The sequence below is a fragment of the Rhamphochromis longiceps genome, linkage group LG20 (genome assembly GCF_057381845.1).
Source record: "Rhamphochromis longiceps isolate RC_006_pf linkage group LG20, R_longiceps_female_GT1.1, whole genome shotgun sequence".
Lineage (NCBI taxonomy): Eukaryota > Metazoa > Chordata > Actinopteri > Cichliformes > Cichlidae > Rhamphochromis > Rhamphochromis longiceps.
The window spans coordinates 26,504,939-26,522,996 of NC_140576.1; the positions used below are offsets into that span (position 1 = coordinate 26,504,939).

Sequence of the window (18,058 nt, forward strand, 5' to 3'; positions counted from 1 at the left end):
CAATACCCCAAGGACAGAACACAAGCTGAGACCCATCTCTTACATAATACACAGGCCACTGTTGTGTTGTTCTAGCCTTTGTGTGTCAACTGAATATCCTGCCCCTACCTCCAGCGTACTTTCACCCATCTCCCCTTTGTGCTCTTTTATTAATTTTTGCTTCTCTCGGCTCTATTTTTATTCTGTCTTTCTTCTTCAGTGTGACTCTGCCCTAAAGCTGGGGCCCAGCTTCTGCCCAGCTCAACCGGAATGGGAACGAAAGCTGACTCACATATTCATTAACTCACATGGCTGCACTCTCGTCCACAAATAAAACACTTCTATGGATGTACGCGCACACACGCACGTGCGCGCACATATGCCAAAACTGGACATACTTGTATATGATGCACCTACACGCTTAAGCGTACATATGAGAAATAATTTCTGGAGCTTCACACTAAAGTATGCAGCTGCGTATAATCTCAAGAAACAAGAATAATGCATAGTCATTGCTGTAAAGGGACAGTGAAGTCAGGCAGCCCAAGAGACATTAACATGCCGTCACTAGACACAGTCACAGTCACCCCAAGCACTGACAGCAGATAACTGCAATCCCTGCTATAAAAAGACCAGCTGACACAGTCAGCCAGTGCCTATACATAACATACAGACCCTACAGCCCTTCACAGCAGCCCGTTCTAATGGCATTTCATGATCTAACAGACAAAAATATTATTTTGGTGTAAGGAATGCATTTTAAAGAAACACAGCACCACTTTGCCATGCTGTGACCTTTTCCAGCGTGCACGCAATTGCCGTGACGCATTAGTACTTATTGTAACAAGAGCCAGGCGGCCTGAGAGAAAGTATTCACCCAGGAAGAAAGTGCAATTTGTTCTCAGATTTTAAAACACTGTCTAAAACTGAATTCCCCACCATATGATGTCTTGGAGAGCACCATCTTCCATTGTGTACTGCCATCTAGGGGCCCTCTTCTGACAACGTTTTAGCAAAACTAAATGCCAATATGCTCATGATGACTTTAGTATTTTCAGAATTGAACCATGAAGCAAAAGCCAGAAAATTCAAACTTCTGATGAAATTTTGAAAAATATATAAATTAAGTATGAATTTGCATATATTAGTTTTAATTTGTATCATATTTCTATATCCAGCATGTTTTTTGGTAAATTATTGCCTAAAAATGTAGTGTGAAATTTATTCACACTTGTATGTATGATGGCTGTGATTCTGCTGGTATCAACATTTTACAGAGAAGAAAAAGAGTGCGAGGTACTTATTTTTTTATTGTAAAAAAATCATTAGTGTGCTCTGTTTGTTACAGTGAAGTGATGCTACAACACAATTATATAAAAACCCAGAGAAAGAGATAATGATCCATTTTCTGTCGTGTTTCTGAAAGATAAATCATCTCCACATTTCATTTCACGTCACATGATGCTGAACAAGCACAGTGTGTGCAAATGTGTGGTTTTGTAGCCTGATTTGAATCTCAGGCTACAAAGCCGGTAATGTGTTTACCTCACATTACCGGCTCTTTCTTAACAGAAATCTTTGCTTTCTTGTGACATGCTGGCTTGGCTTTCAAGTTCCCCACGGTTCCTGTACATTCAGTTTTTACTTTAGTCTTTTTGCATGGCATTTTTTCCTCTTCACCATCTTCATCTTTCACTGGTTGCTTTAGATGTGCCATCTCTTTGAGGCTTTGGAACTTCTTGAGGTCTGAACAAAACAAAACCTGAAGCAAGAGAGACACTCTGTGGTTACAGGGGACCTGCTATAAGAGACAGACAGTTTGCAGAAATTGACACTCACAGACTGCGCCCAGCCAGCGTAGGGTCCCCACAGCTTTCGAAAAAAATCTCCTGTGTAGAAATATTAGATTGAACATTTTATTACCAGTGTTTAAAACCAGGGCTTAAACCATACCATTAAACAGGTATGTGAATACTGACCAATATCTCTGTTTAGTTTCTCTGTGATACTCTTCTGTCCATTGTTGGCAGCGTATTTATAGTCACGTTTAGCAATCTGCCACACATGTGTGTCAACAGGTACAGCCTCTGGCTTATCCAGGGACATCAGACATACACAGTCTGCCACCTAAAATATGACACAAAGCCTTGATTGTATGTTAGCAGTTAACATCACATTTTTTTTTGCCTTTTCTCCCCCCAAAAATATCTGCTGTACCTTTGTACCAACGCCAGGAAGAGTGCGAAGAGCATCACGGGCTTCTAGATATGGGATGCTGCGTAAACCTTCAAGCCACTGAGGCCCATGGTTGTCCAGAATCTGCTTCGCACTCTGCTGGATAAACCGAGCCCTGTATCCAAAACCAAGATCCCTAAGACGTGCCTCTATGCTGCTGTCTGATAAGAACAGTAAATGAAACAACATAGAACATAGTTGTGGTCAGAAGTTTTCACAAACTCATCATGGGCATGAATATCGTGGTAATTTGGGGCTTTTAAGGATTTCTTTGAACTGTTCTTTTTACAGATGTGGAAACACTATTTACTTTTCTATTACTATAAGGCCTGGAAGAATACCCAAACTGTCACCCTCGGATGAGAAGAAATTGGCTAGGACATTCAGAAATTTGCAGCTCACATGGACAAACCAACTGCTATCTGCAGGAAAGGTTTTATAGTCCGTTGAGATGAGGATTGAGCTTTTTGGCCACAATGACAGTAGCTATGTTTGAACGAGTAAAGGTGAGATTTTCATACCTAAAAACACTGTACAAGCTGTCAAGCGTGGTGGTGGCAGCATGATGCTCTGGGTCTGTTTTGCAGCAAATGATACTGGTACATTGCACAAAGTGGATGGACTAATATGGAGGAGGACTACCTCCAAATTCTTCAACTTCATCTCAAATCAACAGCTGAAACTTGAACACAGTTAAATTCAAACTTGTCCACCTGATTCTTGTTTTTAAAGTCGTTAAAGATGTACACTGGGTGCTGGTTTAGTGAGCAGGTGACCATAAGTCATATGGCCAGAAATCAGCAGCCCGACCTGAGGCCCTTTGCTTTATGTCTTCCTTTCTCTCTCCACTTTCCTATCTGTTTCTACTATCATTAAAGGCAAATGCCAACAAAATTAATATAAAAATAGATGAGTCAGTTAATGTTAATAAAAAAAACTAGTGGGATGAATATCTTCAGACTCTCAGTATCGTCTTCATCTGACAGTAAAGGTTTTGATAAGATTACAAACATAGATTTAAGTTCTGTGGCAAAACTTTTCAAGCACCTGCAAGCGCAGACAGGGAAGGAAAGTCGTGGTATGAGGTCTGATCAAGCTGGCACAGGGGTGAGCCCAGAGCCTGACACAGTCTGTCCACCATGCCCTGAATCCGAGAGATGTGGTTGTTGGAAGTGCAAATGAAGGAAAACAGGCATTCTGTGGGGTCCTGGCGCAGCATTCGCACACCTGCAGGAAACCCCCCCCCACAAAAAAGTATTTATGAAATTTGATAAAACATAGCAGTAACACCTTACTGTGTAATAAGTGATATGTAGTAGCAAGGCTGTGCAAACACAAACTCACACACTGACCTTTGAAGACCTCTGCAATGTGTTTGAAGTGACAATCTGCTGCTCCCCACTCCTTGTGCAGGTCCCCCATCCTCACATCCAGCTGGAAGTAATCTCTCAGCATCTCTTCGTCCAGCTCTCTATTCTGTACTGAAGAAACAGCCAAAGGCTCATCTTCTTCCTTCTCTGGAGCACATTTGAATCTCTTCTCTGCTGTATTTTTGTCCAAGACAGAAACACCAACTCTTCTCTTCCTGTCACTTCCCTCCTTCTGCTTGTCCTGGTTGTTGTACACGTGGTACCAAAGAGTCTCATCTGTTTGGGTCAGAGTCCAAACACGCCCTCCCATCACACCGGTCCAGTGTCCTTCTGTTGTTTCCCTCCATCTGCGGGAATGAGATGTGAGTTAATTCAAAGACTTTAAACCGCTTCAACTTGCATTTGATGTTTAAAGGCTGGACGTGATTTTGACCATCTTACCGGAAGGATTGTCCACACGCAAGAGTGAGATCGAGACGCAATTCGGACTTCGAACAAGACATAGACCTCCACATTTTTGATCCAGATGACAGCACCGCATGTTTGGCCATAATTCTGATGTTTACAGTTTCTGTTTAGTGATTAATAACAAACTTTACAGTAAAGTAAAGTCTTTTTAAACGCATAGTAGTGTAATCCGGCGTGTATGGTAGGTTACAATAATAAATACAGAAGTATTTTCCAGGAAGCTACGCGGCATTCCAGTAAATAACTTTCACGGAGATGTTTTGGCATAGATTATGATGGACGACAAAGACCTTACACTGAGTCGGAAAGGCGCAATTATTTTATATGAAAAGTTGTGAAAAGTATAAATTTTCCGTAATAATTGTTTAAAATATTATCTAGTATAGATAACAAGTAATGATCCTCAAAAATTCATATTGTCAGGAATTACTAAAATCTGATGCAACATCACCCAGATTCCGGTAACCCGTCCCTCACTGGTGTCAACACAAATCCTGATTGGTTCTTACGATCGTAGTAGGCGGTAATCTTAGTAAATCTCCTTCACGATTGGTCAGTGAGATCCAAACCCGCAGAGTTCTATTGGCTAATATTCTTTGTACTTCACGTTTTTTTTCTTTCCAGAGGAAGTGGTCTCTGGTCTCTCTTTAGGAAGCAAAGTCGTGTGTGGCGGTGGTGTGTCTGTGCTGTTCCGATTTTAACCGGTGAATTCGGCGGGATAATGGCAGATACGCTGACACTTTTCACGTCCATTGGACTCAGCGAGCAGAAAGCGAAAGAAACTCTGAAGAATGACTCGCTGAGTTCTTCCCTGAAGGAGGCAATTACTCAGGTTGGTCCTAACGCTTATGGGGTAACTCAACTACCTGAATGCACAGCTGTGAAAACGACTGACACTTGACTGTACAGCTCAGCTGTATACAAACTTCTCATTTATTTATGCTACACTGGTTATAGTTTTAGATAGACCTACCCTGACCTTCTTGTAACTTTTGTGTACATTACGCCATAGTTACACTTTTACTTTCATATTTCTTTAGTTGGTAGTAAACCATCCATTATTTTATCTTTATTAGGCCCCCAGGGTCAAGATAAGGAAAGTAGTGATTATTAGCAATTTCCTTATTTGTCTTTAACAAATTCTTAATAATTCTTAAATTTCCTCTCTGTTTTCAATAGGCCCAACGTGTCCATGGGGCCTCAGGAGTGGACAAAGCCATGGGTACATTGCTGTACAGTATGGCATCTCGCCTTAAAGACACCAAACGCCTGGCATTTCTTTCAGAAAGTATAGCTCAGCGTAAGATCTGCACAGAACTACAGCTTGCAGGTAAATTATCAAAGTTTTGGAAGTCAAGCAAAAGTGAAAGTGAATGTCTACAAGATACTAGTGAGACCTGCTGTTTGGAAGTTATGGTACTCACAAAGATAACAAGAGGTCGAGCTGGGGGTGGCAAACTTCAAGATGATGTGATAATTTGGTTTAGAAATAAGTATATCAGAAGAGCAGGTCAGGTTGAGTGTGCAGTGAGCAGAGGAGCTGCCAGGAACAGAGAAGATCCATAGATGTAGTGAAGGAGGACATCCAGAGGGTTGGTGTGATAGAAGAGGATGCTAGGGATCGGGTGAGATGGAAGTAGATGATCTGTTGTGGTGACCCCTAAAGAGAGCGACTGAAAGAAGGTCTGTTGTGGACCCAGTTTTAACCAGCAAAGTTTTCCAAAAATATTTTAAACATAATTTGTGCTCCAATTATATTATGATCTGAGTCAAATTACTGCAAATTTTTTTCACAAATTCTTTTTAAGCACAATATTTGTGAAATAAATATAAAGTGCTCAGGAAAAAATACTCTGAAAGCAACAAGGAATACTAATGTCGATGATGGACCAAATCAAAGAACTAAAAAACCCAATTAAGGAGAAAGACAAGACAATCCAGTTTTTGGAAAGGAAGGTGGACGATCTAGAACAGCAGGCTCGACTTGAGGAAGTGATTATTACGGGTCTGGAAACTAAACACAGGAGTTATGCGAGAGTCACCGAGTCTGGGACCGGTGCAAAAAGAGGAGAAGACGAGCCCTCGACGGAGGAGCTACAGTCGTTGGAACGGGAGGTTGTGGAATTCTTTTCGAATAAAAAACTTCCCCTGCATAGTAATAATATATCTGCATGCTATACCCTTCCTAGGAGGCACACTAATGCTCCTCCAGCAATTGTAGTGAGATTTGTAAACCGTAAACACAAAGTTGACTTGCTGAGGCAGTCCAGCCTTTTGAGAGGAAGCGGAGTATATTTGAATGAACATCTTATAAAAAGAAATGCAGATATTGCTAGACAAGCTCGCATATTACGGAAGGAGACAAAGATTCAAGCAACCTGGACCAGGAACTGTAAAGTGATGATTAAACTTAATGGAACACCAGTAGAAGCCAAGGTTATAACGATTAAGGATCTTGGGGAATTGGACATTTATACGAGATAACATTACCAAGATAGGCAGACGGTTACGACCAATCATGACTATGAGCTTAAAAACAATTAGTTCATCCTTTACAAGAACAGATGCTACTTCGGGTGGAAAAGGACAAAAGGAAGTTGTAAATTGGACATGGAAGAAGATAAGATCAACGGACTTTAAAATATGTCGATAAATAAATGTGCGATTGTTAAGGATCCCTTTCTTTTTTGAGGTCAAATAGATATTCTTAGAATAATTATGCATAATGCTCGATGACTCAGATCATAAACCATATGATTTTGAAGCAGGTATTGACCCTGAAAGGAATGTGCTTAATACAATTAATGTCACATGTAAAGATTATACAGAGGAGCAATTCAGGGATAAGGTTGAAATAGCTAATACATTTTCATTAATTCATATTAATTGCAGAGGTCTTTATAGAAGTTTTGCTTCGATTGAAGATTTTCTGTATAGTTTGAGGCAAGTTCCAAATAATTTCTCTGTCTGAAACATGGTTAGATGAGAATAGGGGTTGTCATTTTTGTATCAAAGGGTACGATTTATACTTTGTAAATAGAACTAAGAAGAAGGCAAGTCCTTCTTTTGACCCATTTTGCCAAAGGAAAGGAAGTTGCCTAATAATTATGCACACCTGATATAGGGTGTTGATGTCATTAGACCACACCCCTTCTCATTACAGAGATGCACATCACCTAATATGCTTAATTGGTAGTAGGCTTTTGAGCCTATACAGCTTGGAGTAAGACAACATGCATGAAGAGGATGATGTGGACAAAATACTCATTTGCCTAATAATTCTGCACTCCCTGTATATGTGTGTGTGTGTGTGTGTGTGTGTGTGTGTGTGTGTGTGTGTGTGTGTGTGTGTGTGTGTGTGTGTGTGTGTGGGATTAAACTATATACAGGGGTGCACATAAGTGGTCTGCAGGTGCACATTCGCTGTCAAAATAAAAGACGCGCACCAGATAAGAAGTTGCAACGCCAGTTTGCGTACATAAGATTTTCTGGAGGAGGACAGACATTTGATTAGAACTCTTAAAGATGTCAAAGAAGCAAGCTCCTTTAAGCAATTAAAGGAGCTTGCATGGTGGGAATCTCTCACTCCATTAGTTCTCTTTGGTGGTCCTCCACCTCCAAAGAAATGCCAGAAAGAGTCCGAACCGCAAAAGAAGTGCGTATACTCAGAAAAGTGGTTGCAGGAGGTGATATAAATACTTATAAAAATAAGTTGGTATTAATATTGAGGAAAGCCAAGAAAGACTATTATAATAAACTTTTTCAGGAAAACGAGAATAATATTAAGGGCATTTGGAATATTTTTAAAGAAGTATTGGGTAACAAGAACACACCCTCAGATCGGCCTATTTATTTCATTAAGAATAATCAAGTTGTCGATGACAAGATTGAAGTAGCAAACGAATTCAGTTCCTTTTTTGTAAATGTTGGGCCTACTTTAGCAAATTTAATTAGAAAATATGACGACCCAGACTATGAGGAAGTCTGGAAAGGAGAAAGTAGAGTGGTTAATTCCTTATTCTTAGCTGATATTACCATAAAAGAAATAGTAGCAATTGTAGAAAACTTTAAAAATAAAAAATCTACTGACTGTGATGGTATAGACATGGTTATAATTAAAAAGACTTTAGACTGTATAAGTATTCCTCTTTGCTTTATTTTTAATCTCTCGTTACAATCAGGAGTATTTCCTGATCGTAAGTGGCAAAAGTGATACCCTTATATAAATCAGGAGATAAGCATAGTTTTAACAACTATAGGCCAGTGTCTCTTTTGTCACAGTTTTCAAAAGTGCTTGAAAAACGTTTTGCGCAAAGACTTGATAGTTTTATTGAAAAAAAATCAACTAATAAATGAAAATCCATTTGGATTTCGTAAAAATAGATCAACGGCATTAGCATCATTGACGATATTTCATCTGCAACCCATAATAATAAATACACAGTTGGGGTATTCGTTGATTTAAAAAGAGCTTTTGACACGTTACAACATTCTATTTTGATTTCTAAATTGTATAATTATGGTGTGAGATCAGTGGCATTGAATTGGTTAAGGAGTTATTTAGAAAATATGTACATTATCTCGGCAATACCTCTGAAAGATTGAAGATTGTATGTGGCGTTCCTCAAGGTTCTATTTTGGGACCTAAACTTTTTAATTTATATATTAATGATATCTGTGATGTATCAAAAAGGTTAAATTTTATTTTATTTGCAGATGACACAAATTGTTATTGCTCTGGAGAGAATTTGAAAGATTTGGTTGAAATTATGATTTCTGAGATGTTAAGATTAAAAAAAATGGTTTGATATAAATAAATTATCTTTGAATCTGACAAAAACGAAATTCATGTTATTTGGCAATTGTGTAAAGGAGGAAGAAGTCATTATGTCCATTAATGGAGAATTGATTGAAAGAGTTACTGAATTTCGCTTTTTGGGTGTAATAGTAGATGAAAATTTGACGTGGAAATCACATATTTAGTATATTAGAAAGGAAGATGGTTAAAAACATTTATATTTTGGGAAATGTAAGAGATTTATTAGACTACAAAACAATGCACATTTTATATTTTTAACTTTTTTTCTTATACTTTAGTTACTGTGTCAAAGTTTGGGGGAATACATATGAGAATACTATAAAACCTCTAAACTTATTACAGAAGAAAGCACTACGAATGATTCATAACGTTAAATATAGAGAACATACAAATAAATTCTTTATAAAATCAAAATTATTAAAATTAGGAGATTTAGTGAAACTACGGACACTATTAATTATGTTTAAGGCTAAAAATAATATTTTGCCTTTTAAGTTACAAAGAGTATTTTTAATGTGTTCGGGGGGAGAAGACAGCAGAAGGAAATTTTATTTTAAGCAGCTAGGACTACACAAAGATGAATGAGTCCAACGGTTAGGGGTATACGACTGTGGAACTCTCTTCATTATAATTTAAAGAATTGTATACATTTAAATGTTTTAAAAAGTGTTACATGTCTAAAATGATAACTCAATATGAAGAATGTGAATGAAATTGGAGTTAATTGAAAAAGGATCCATTATTTTTTTGCCTAATTTATTTTAGTTACTTATCTTTTCTCCTTGTTACTATGTGGAGTGGTATATTCTGATTGTAAATTGGTTGTTTGGTTTGAGATCCTTAATTAGAAAATAATGACATCCCACAGCTCAGTTACATCATCATTATATCCTTATTGCTTCTCGTCTTTGTGATGCGTTCATGGTGCACATGTAAAGTTGCAGTTGCAGTATTTTAATATCTAGAAAGCAACTGAGGAGGAGCAAGCATAAACATCATAACATTTTTGTTTGTTTGTCTGTTTTTAAGTGGCATGTAATTTGAAATGTAACTCTTCAAGCTGCTCAAATATCAGCAAACACACAAACATTGTGATTTCGCCTATTTAAATGATTATTTTAAGGTGATGAATGGATTATGTTCACTCACCAAATTTTATGTTTTGTACTAGTTTTATAGTATCTAGGTGTTGGTAAATCAGCAATATACCCTATGAAACTTGAGAAAAAAATTACCAGAAGTAGTGAATGCCAGATTATCAGCACAGGTCAGCTGATCATAGTGTCACAAAACGAGTTATGTGTTTGATTCCAAAGGCATTCTTTCTCCGTGCTGCACCGATACACTCAGTCGTGGGGTTCCTCGACTTGTCAGATACTACTCGTGTGTGTGTGTGTGTGTGTGCGCGCGCGTGTATATGAAACCGAGATTACATAAACCACTTTCTGAATATTTTTTTTGTAGCTGCTTTGGACTTTGTGAAGGGTCATCCACAAGACCCCATCAACCAGAAGGAGTTTGACGAAGCATGTGGAGTGGGTGTAGTCATAACACCTGAGCAGATTGAGGAAGCAGTGAGTGTTCTAGCCAAAAGTGTGTCTTTTTACGTGTTGTACTGGGTGTGGTATGCACTGTAACTGTGTAATGTACTGTAGGTAGAAGCTGTGATTAAAAAGCACAAGGATCAACTGCTAAAGGAGAGGTACCACTTCAACATGGGACTGCTAATGGGTATGAGCTCCCACCTTTTGGTTAAATATTATTGCAGCTGCTGAAGCCTATCAGCCAAAAATAATTTCTCACTGAGCCTCTGTGTCTGGTGCAGGTGAAGCACGCACTGCTCTAAAATGGGCTGATGGCAAGGTGATCAAGAATGAGGTGGACATGCAGGTATGTCTGGGAAAAGATCCTTCTGTTATTACAATGTCATTGTGGTTAAGTATTTGCAGTGAAGGTCGCTGGGATTCTTTCAAATAATAAAGCTCTGGCTTTCATCTTAAAGGTTCTGCACCTCTTAGGACCCAAAACAGAGGCTGACCTAGAAAAGAAGCCCAAGGTAAAAGTGGTGTATCTTATTAAAAAGTTGAACATTTCTGGAGCCATTTTTATGCAAATTCTTTGCTGTCTTGGGGTAAAACATTGTCCAGCAGATAGTTAATCTACACACACAAAAAGCCAATCAACTAAATGATATGTAGTGTGTTTAAGCTTCAGAATGAGTTAATTTTGTAAGTTCTGTGTAGAGCTGAGGTAGAAATGCATTGCATGATTTTTTTGGTCTGTAATTAATATAGGGGCGATCGTGGCTCAAGAGTTGGGCGTTCGCCTTGTAATCGGAAGGTTGCCGGTTCGAGCCCCGGCTTGGACAGTCTCGGTCGTTGTGTCCTTGGGCAAGACACTTCACCCGTTGCCTACTGGTGGTGGTCGGAGGGCCCGGTGGCGCCAGTGTCCGGCAGCCTCGCCTCTGTCAGTGCGCCCCAGGGCGGCTGTGGCTACGATGTAGCTTGCCATCACCTGTGTGTGAATGGGTGGATGACTGGATATGTAAAGCGCTTTGGGGTCCTTAGGGACTAGTAAAGCGCTATATAAATACAGGCCATTTACCATTTACCATTATATAATCATCTTTCAGGCACAGAAAGCTAAAGTCACAGAGAATGACGTGAAGGTGAAGAAAGAGGAGGTGGCGGTGAACGGTAAGCAGCAAAGTCAAAAACAGACAGGGGTGCTTTTGTCTTGAAGTACTTTTTAAAACTGTTTATTGATTGTTTAGGTGATGCAGTCTCTGGGGAGGGCAAGTCACTAATGGAGCAGCTCAGAGGAGAGGCACTGAAGTTCCATAAACCAGGTGAGGACAATTAGAAATGAAATGATCTTGTTGCACCTGAAAAAGGTTTCCTTAATCTGTTCACACTGCAGCCCTCAATGTTTCTTAAAAAATTAACCAACAAAGCTATGTGTATGGGAATGCTTATTTGTGTATCAATGTGCTCGGACATTAGACAGACTTTCCCTTGCTGGTTTCCTGGTTTAAAAAGTCAGATTGAGCCCATGTAAGAATGGAGCACTCCTCACCACCAGCTTTTCTAGCATTCATGTGAAAAGGGGGACTTTTGTCAATGTGTCTACTTGGTTATTGTGACTTTGAACTATGTTTATTTCTTTGTTCTTGACCGCGCAGGAGAAAATTATACAACTGAGGGCTACGTGATCACACCGAATACAATGAATTTGCTTAAAAAGCACCTGGAGTTCACAGGTGGACAGGTATAATATTTTCGCGACTTGAATGAACTGTTACAAATCTTACATAGTTAAAAAAAAAACATTGATCCCATTTACCTGTCTCGGCATGTCTTTAGATACGTACCCGTTTTCCTCCTGAGCCCAACGGTATCCTTCACATTGGGCATGCCAAAGCTATCAACTTTAATTTTGGCTATGCAAAGGTAAGTTAATTTCTTCTTCAACACCATATAAGCTTTTGAATGTTCTCTTGTGCAGGTGTTTACTCTAAACATTGTGTTCCCCCATAGGCAAATAATGGAATTTGCTTCCTGAGGTATGATGACACAAATCCTGAGAAGGAAGAGGAGAAATACTTCACTGCCGTCAAGGATATGGTGGAGTGGCTGGGTAAGTTTTTTGTGCATAAATGTTTTGATGTTCTTGGGCACATTCTCTACATTCATGGAGCCATTGTCATATCCCTGTTTTGCTCACACAGGCTACAAACCTTATGCCGTCACACACGCTTCTGACAATTTTCAGCAACTCTATGACCTTGCTGTGGATCTTATTCGCAGGTGAGTGCAGGATATGTGGAGATGTTGGTGCACGGATGGTGTTTGACTCATTTCTTTTCTCCGCCTTCAGGGGTCACGCGTATGTGTGCCATCAGAAAGGCGAGGAGCTGAAAGGCCATAATGTTCCTCAATCACCGTGGAGAGATCGACCCATCGAAGAGTCGCTGGTGCTGTTTGAGAGGATGAAGAAGGGCCTGTTTGCTGAGGGAGAGGCCACCCTCAGGATGAAGATGGTCATGGAGGATGGAAAGATGGATCCTGTGGCATACCGAATAAAATACACACCGCATCATCGGACAGGAGATGAATGGTATAAATAAAAAAAACCCACAACATCTTTTCTCACAACAATGTATTCCTAGTGAACTTGCTTTATCTTTCTTTGCAGGTGCATCTATCCTACCTATGACTACACTCACTGTCTGTGTGACTCCATTGAAAATATTTCACACTCACTGTGTACCAAAGAGTTTCAAGCCAGGTATACAGGACTTTTTTCCCCCCATCTTCATTAGGTTCATTTTAGCTTTTGCTGGATTCTTACAGAATGACATTACTGTTTTTGTTGTTGACCTTTTTGTGATTCTGTCAGGCGTTCATCATATTACTGGCTGTGTAACGCTCTGGATCTGTACTGCCCTGTGCAGTGGGAATATGGGCGGCTGAACCTCACCTACACTGTTGTGTCCAAGAGGAAAATCATCAAACTGGTCGAGACGGGCGTTGTCAGGTAAAGTAGGATTTCTTTTTGACATTTTTTTTTTCAGACTTAATTATTTACTTTGTAATGCAAATTAATAGAAGTGGCAAGGAAATATGCTGCTTTTAAGGGCTGCTGAGGCACTCCATCTCTTTGTAAAATAATGTAACAAGTTTATTTTTAGGTGTAGGCAGGAAAAGATAGACCAACGTGTTTCAACTCTTAAGTGTTAATCAGAGTCTGGTAAACATAAAGTCATTAGGGATTAAAGGCCATGGGTAACAAAAAATCTGCAGCAAGGTATGTGACCCCTAGAGGGGATTGTAATCAAAGAACAAAGACCCTCACATGTCAAAGAAATTATATAAAAAATATTTTACAAAGCAGTGTGGAAAAATAAAAAATAAATGTGAATTTGTAATAGATCATAATAAAAAGGCTAGAATTCAACCATTAGACTGTACATATATTCACATACTATGCTTATGATTCAACAGTTTTATTTTTCTATTCATAATTTAATTTAAAATAACCTTATTTTAAGCACAGAGCTGAATCTAAAACACAAGGTTAGCTATGTTAACATGGCAAAAAAAACTGAACATACTGGTTATTAATCACTATTAAGGGCTCGTTACCTGCCCAGGATTTGCCCAAACTCTTAGCCAGTAATAGCTGGGATAGGCTTCAGCCCCACAGTCCTGAATTGGATAAGGAGATCCATAGATAAAGCCAATTTTATTTATTTAACCCCCTAAGACCCGAACTCTTCCACGGCATGCATTTTTAATTTCTCTTTGATATTTGGGCATATTGGGTCCCGATGAATGTAAAAACAAAGAATTACCAGATTTATTTATTTATTTTACCTTTGTTTTTAAGAAAAATAAAAGCCACATATGAGGATATTCGTTTAAAATTTTGATAGAACAGTAGCAGTATAATGTCCTCGAAAGTGGATATTAGGCCCTTGTAGAGCAAAATTGAGTATTTTGGTCTAAATAACCCAAAATGTGATGTCCACACATGTGGACGTCAGGTCCTAGGAGGTTAATTTAGTTATTTAAATCAGTGGCCTTATGTCATTAACATAAAATGTAGCTGAAAGTCTGTCTTTTAGATTTGAGAATAATATCAACTTTGTGTTGAAAGTCAACACTGGCATATAACTACATATTAAATGTCTACCTGTGTATCCCTACCTGGTAAAGTGTTTTATATTTCCAGTTTTTTGTTACCATTCAACTAAAGCCCTTTTACTTAATTGTCATAGAGATAAACTCTAAAGTCACTTCTGATTTCATTGTTAGAATAACATAAAAGGCTTTATGCACTATTTCCTTTTAATTAGATACCTTGAGATAAACTGAAAAAGCTGTAGAAATCAAAACTTTTACAGAAAAGTTAGCTGTATGCTTTTGTTTTGGTTTTTTTCCCCTCACATGTTGCATGAGATGCTGTATTGCACAAAATGTTTAGACAAACTAAAGCAGACTTTGTGGTTCAGCAGTGGTAGCAGTTTCGTAGCCTGGGGATGGCCTGTCCATCTGCACAGAGCTCTGTTTTCTATGGAGGCGATGTACAAAGTATGTGGTATAACCAGTCTGTGGGCTGTTGTTGGTCCATGGAGAAGTTATAACATACAAAGAGCTGAAGTGAAACTGAGCAGCAGCTGTCTCTGCTTTTCGTACTGATTTTTGATCTAGCTTTGTAAACTAATCAGCATTCGGCAGACACATCATTTGCGTCCAGTAATGTGCAGTGGGGATTTTGGAAGACTGCACAGGAGCAGGTCTGGTGTTGGTTTAAAACCCTTTCCGCTCGCTGTCTGAACAGAAACATGCACGGAGACGAACACGTTTGCAGGACCATAATTTAGGCTTAAGAGTAAAAACCCTTACGTCAGAGCTTCCACCAGATATAGACCACTCAAATTAAGAATTCAGCCCCACTGTATTCAGTTAGTATAATTCGAAAATCATTTAATTGTGTAGCACTCTAAATAGAAACATTTCTAAGGCTTGCAATGCAAAAAAACTTTTTCCAGACTTAGTTTTTCCCTGATATAACAGGACAAAATATTGGGACAAACCTGTACATGACATTTATCCGAAAGCAGCACATCCAACAAAAGCTGACTTCAGCAGCTCTCTGGATTCACCAATGTTTTAAACTCCATATCTGAGTAGGACCTTAGTTTTCCCCAAGCATGTTAAAAGCTATTAAAACAAACTAGTTAATTACTTCATTGTAGGGAATTGATGCAGCCTTTTGACCACAGCTATTGTTGTGATGTCTTCATTGTGCATAGCCTGCGTTAAGTAACTCTTAAATATTTGTTTCTAATTACAGAGACTGGGATGATCCCAGACTCTTCACTCTGACTGCACTGAGGAGAAGAGGGTTTCCCCCAGAAGCGATCAACAACTTCTGTGCACGAGTAGGCAAAATGAATGCAATGATGAACTTTTGGATGCCACAACAAGTCCCATTCATAAGTGCTGTGCTAACACTGTACACATCTCACAGGTGGGAGTCACAGTTTCCCAAACGACGACCGAGCCCCACTTACTGGAGGCGTGTGTGAGGGATGTGCTGAATGAAACAGCACCTCGAACCATGGCTGTGCTAGAACCACTCAAAGTCACCATAACGAACCTTCCTGACAACTTCAAGGTTTGTACATTGCTTATAAAACAAATCGCTTGACCTAGTATATTCTTTCACATTATATTTTAGGAGAAAATAATCCTTCTGTCTTCTCTTTCAGACAGATGTACGAGTCCCGGACTTCCCTGCCGACGAAGCTAAGGGCAGCCACACGGTTCCTTTCACGCGCACAGTCTTCATTGAACAAAGTGACTTCAGAGAGGTCAGAGAGGAGAAACCTCCAAATAAATGATTTTAAAAAGCAGCAATTCTTTGTGCTCTTTTTGGTTTTGAGATGGGCAACGATTATGAGGTTATTCTCTTCTTTGGCAGGTCATGGAAAAGGGCTACAAGCGCCTGACTCCAGAACAACCTGTAGGCCTGAGGCATGCTGGGTATGTCATCTCTGTCCAGAAAATCATCAAGGTAAGACTCAGTTTCACCAAGTAGACAATATAAAATAAAATTAAAATGTGTTTTCCATGCTCTAATCCTGTAAAAACATAAACAGGCCCTTCAAACTTTTCTTCATCACAATATATTTGTGAAGGTTTTACATATATCTGTCCAGTCAAACGACATAGTTTTATAAAAATATGATCTAGTTATATTAAACAAGAGGTTGTATTCTAGAATATTCAATTGCGGCAGTAAAATGTCATTATTACTTCATTATCTGGTTTATGACACACATGTTGCTCTGAACCATTTCTCAGGACACTCAGGGCAAAGTGGTGGAACTGGAGGTGACCTGCTGCAGTTCTGAGACCGCAGAGAAACCGAAGGCCTTTATCCACTGGGTCAGTGAGCCACTGGTGTGTGAAGTGCGCCTCTATGATAGACTGTAAGTCACAAACAATTACCCATCATTCACAAACATTTCACAAATAATATAACTAGAGAATTCACCTAACCAAGTATCTCCTTGTATCCGTAGCTTCTTGCACAAACATCCAGAAGATCCATCTGAAGTGCCTAATGGCTTCCTGAGTGACATCAACCCTGTGAGTATCTCTGAACTACAACAGAAGGCTTTTGAAGTGTCAGCAGTCACATCGATTTCTTAATTTGTTTCTTCATTTTTTTTTAAATTTAGGATTCCCTGCAAGTGATCAGTAGTGCCTTAGTGGACACCTCAGTCAAGAGAGCAAAGGTTTTTGATAAATTCCAGTTTGAAAGAGTCGGCTACTTCTCCGTGGACTCAGACAGCACTGCAGATAAGGTACGGAAAGATTTTTTTTATTTTTTATTTATTTATTTAAAACGAGGTTTGTACAAATTTGTGGAAGCTTCTATTTCAATTAACTTTAGTTAATTCTTTGATAGTCTTGGTCTGGATTAAAAACATTTATGCAATATGAGCTGAAACCTTTTTCCTTCTTTCACTGCAGCTCATCTTCAACAGAACAGTTACCCTGAAAGAAGACCCTGGGAAGATCTGATTGACTTGAGATTAAGCCACTCTTCCTGCTTCAGAGATGCATGTTCAGATTTGCTTGCATTACATCAATGTGTAATATCAGCAAAGGCACAGACTGAGTCAGATGAGATACTGGAATATTTTTTTTCAGGGATTTATCACTCAGAAACGAAACAAAATTATATTCCTCAGCTATGATCTTATTCATCACAAAAGCGCTGCAGCATGACTTTGACCTAGCTCATTTGCTCAGTAATCATTAAGTCTTTTTTTTTTTCTATACTTGCCACAATAATATTCACTTACAGTGTTTTCTCTTGTTTTTTGAATGGATGAAGCTTTCATCATTGTTCAACAAGGGCTGTTTGTGTATATTATGTGAAGCTGGTGTTACACATATGTGATGCTCTCAAATGCCACACGTGACTTTTTTATATATATAGATTCAGAGGCTGCCAAAGCATCATGTTTTTTAAGACTAGGCAGATTGAACATGTGTCCTTTGGACTGGAGCAAAGAATAAATAATTCTACAAACTGCAGCGTCCATGTGTATTCATGCTGGTTCGGGATACTTAGTTTTGTGTGTGTGCGTGCGCGTCGGGGGTTCTAT

The 18,058-nt window shown here is 39.0% G+C and overlaps 2 protein-coding genes across 4 annotated transcripts; one reads left to right on the plus strand and one right to left on the minus strand.

Moving 5' to 3' along the window:
- Positions 1–1,275: 1,275 nt before the first annotated feature.
- Positions 1,276–4,159, minus strand: ogg1 (8-oxoguanine DNA glycosylase). The gene is made up of 7 exons (XM_085394585.1): positions 4,026–4,159; positions 3,567–3,931; positions 3,262–3,441; positions 2,197–2,375; positions 1,959–2,106; positions 1,819–1,868; positions 1,276–1,741 (listed from the first exon to the last, which is right to left on the minus strand). Exons 1-7 carry the CDS (start codon positions 4,133–4,135, stop codon positions 1,526–1,528), a joined length of 1,248 nt encoding a protein of 415 aa, XP_085250711.1. The 5' UTR covers positions 4,136–4,159; the 3' UTR covers positions 1,276–1,525.
- On the plus strand, positions 3,824–17,987 carry qars1 (glutaminyl-tRNA synthetase 1). Of its 3 annotated transcripts, none has more exons than XM_085394582.1 (24): positions 3,824–3,946; positions 4,677–4,884; positions 5,232–5,382; positions 10,336–10,445; positions 10,527–10,602; positions 10,697–10,761; positions 10,874–10,927; positions 11,504–11,567; positions 11,645–11,719; positions 12,053–12,138; positions 12,234–12,320; positions 12,408–12,507; positions 12,599–12,677; positions 12,748–12,971; positions 13,065–13,158; positions 13,270–13,407; positions 15,730–15,817; positions 15,907–16,053; positions 16,148–16,249; positions 16,360–16,452; positions 16,743–16,870; positions 16,964–17,030; positions 17,123–17,248; positions 17,418–17,987. In XM_085394582.1, exons 2-24 carry the CDS (start codon positions 4,774–4,776, stop codon positions 17,466–17,468), a joined length of 2,316 nt encoding a protein of 771 aa, XP_085250708.1. In that variant the 5' UTR covers positions 3,824–3,946; positions 4,677–4,773; the 3' UTR covers positions 17,469–17,987. The 3 variants fall into 3 exon arrangements, with proteins under 3 accessions (XP_085250708.1, XP_085250706.1, XP_085250707.1); XM_085394580.1 differs by having other exon boundaries at positions 3,826–3,946; positions 12,748–12,987; positions 13,066–13,158; XM_085394581.1 differs by lacking the exon at positions 3,824–3,946 and having other exon boundaries at positions 4,681–4,884; positions 12,748–12,987; positions 13,066–13,158.
- Positions 17,988–18,058: the final 71 nt, after the last annotated feature.

Excerpts from the sequence above, each read along its gene's own strand:
- ogg1 (XM_085394585.1), bottom strand. The coding sequence starts at position 4,135 with ATGGCCAAACATGCGGTGCTGTCATCTGGATCAAAAATGTGGAGGTCT. Across the intron at positions 3,932-4,025 it reads GCGTGTGGACAATCCTTCCG|ATGGAGGGAAACAACAGAAG; the intron begins GTAAGATGGTCA and ends TCATTCCCGCAG. Across the intron at positions 1,742-1,818 it reads ACGCTGGCTGGGCGCAGTCT|GTTTTGTTTTGTTCAGACCT; the intron begins GTGAGTGTCAAT and ends CTCTTGCTTCAG.
- qars1 (XM_085394580.1), top strand. The coding sequence starts at position 4,774 with ATGGCAGATACGCTGACACTTTTCACGTCCATTGGACTCAGCGAGCAG. Across the intron at positions 11,568-11,644 it reads AGAGGAGGTGGCGGTGAACG|GTGATGCAGTCTCTGGGGAG; the intron begins GTAAGCAGCAAA and ends TTGATTGTTTAG. Across the intron at positions 13,159-13,269 it reads ACCAAAGAGTTTCAAGCCAG|GCGTTCATCATATTACTGGC; the intron begins GTATACAGGACT and ends TGATTCTGTCAG.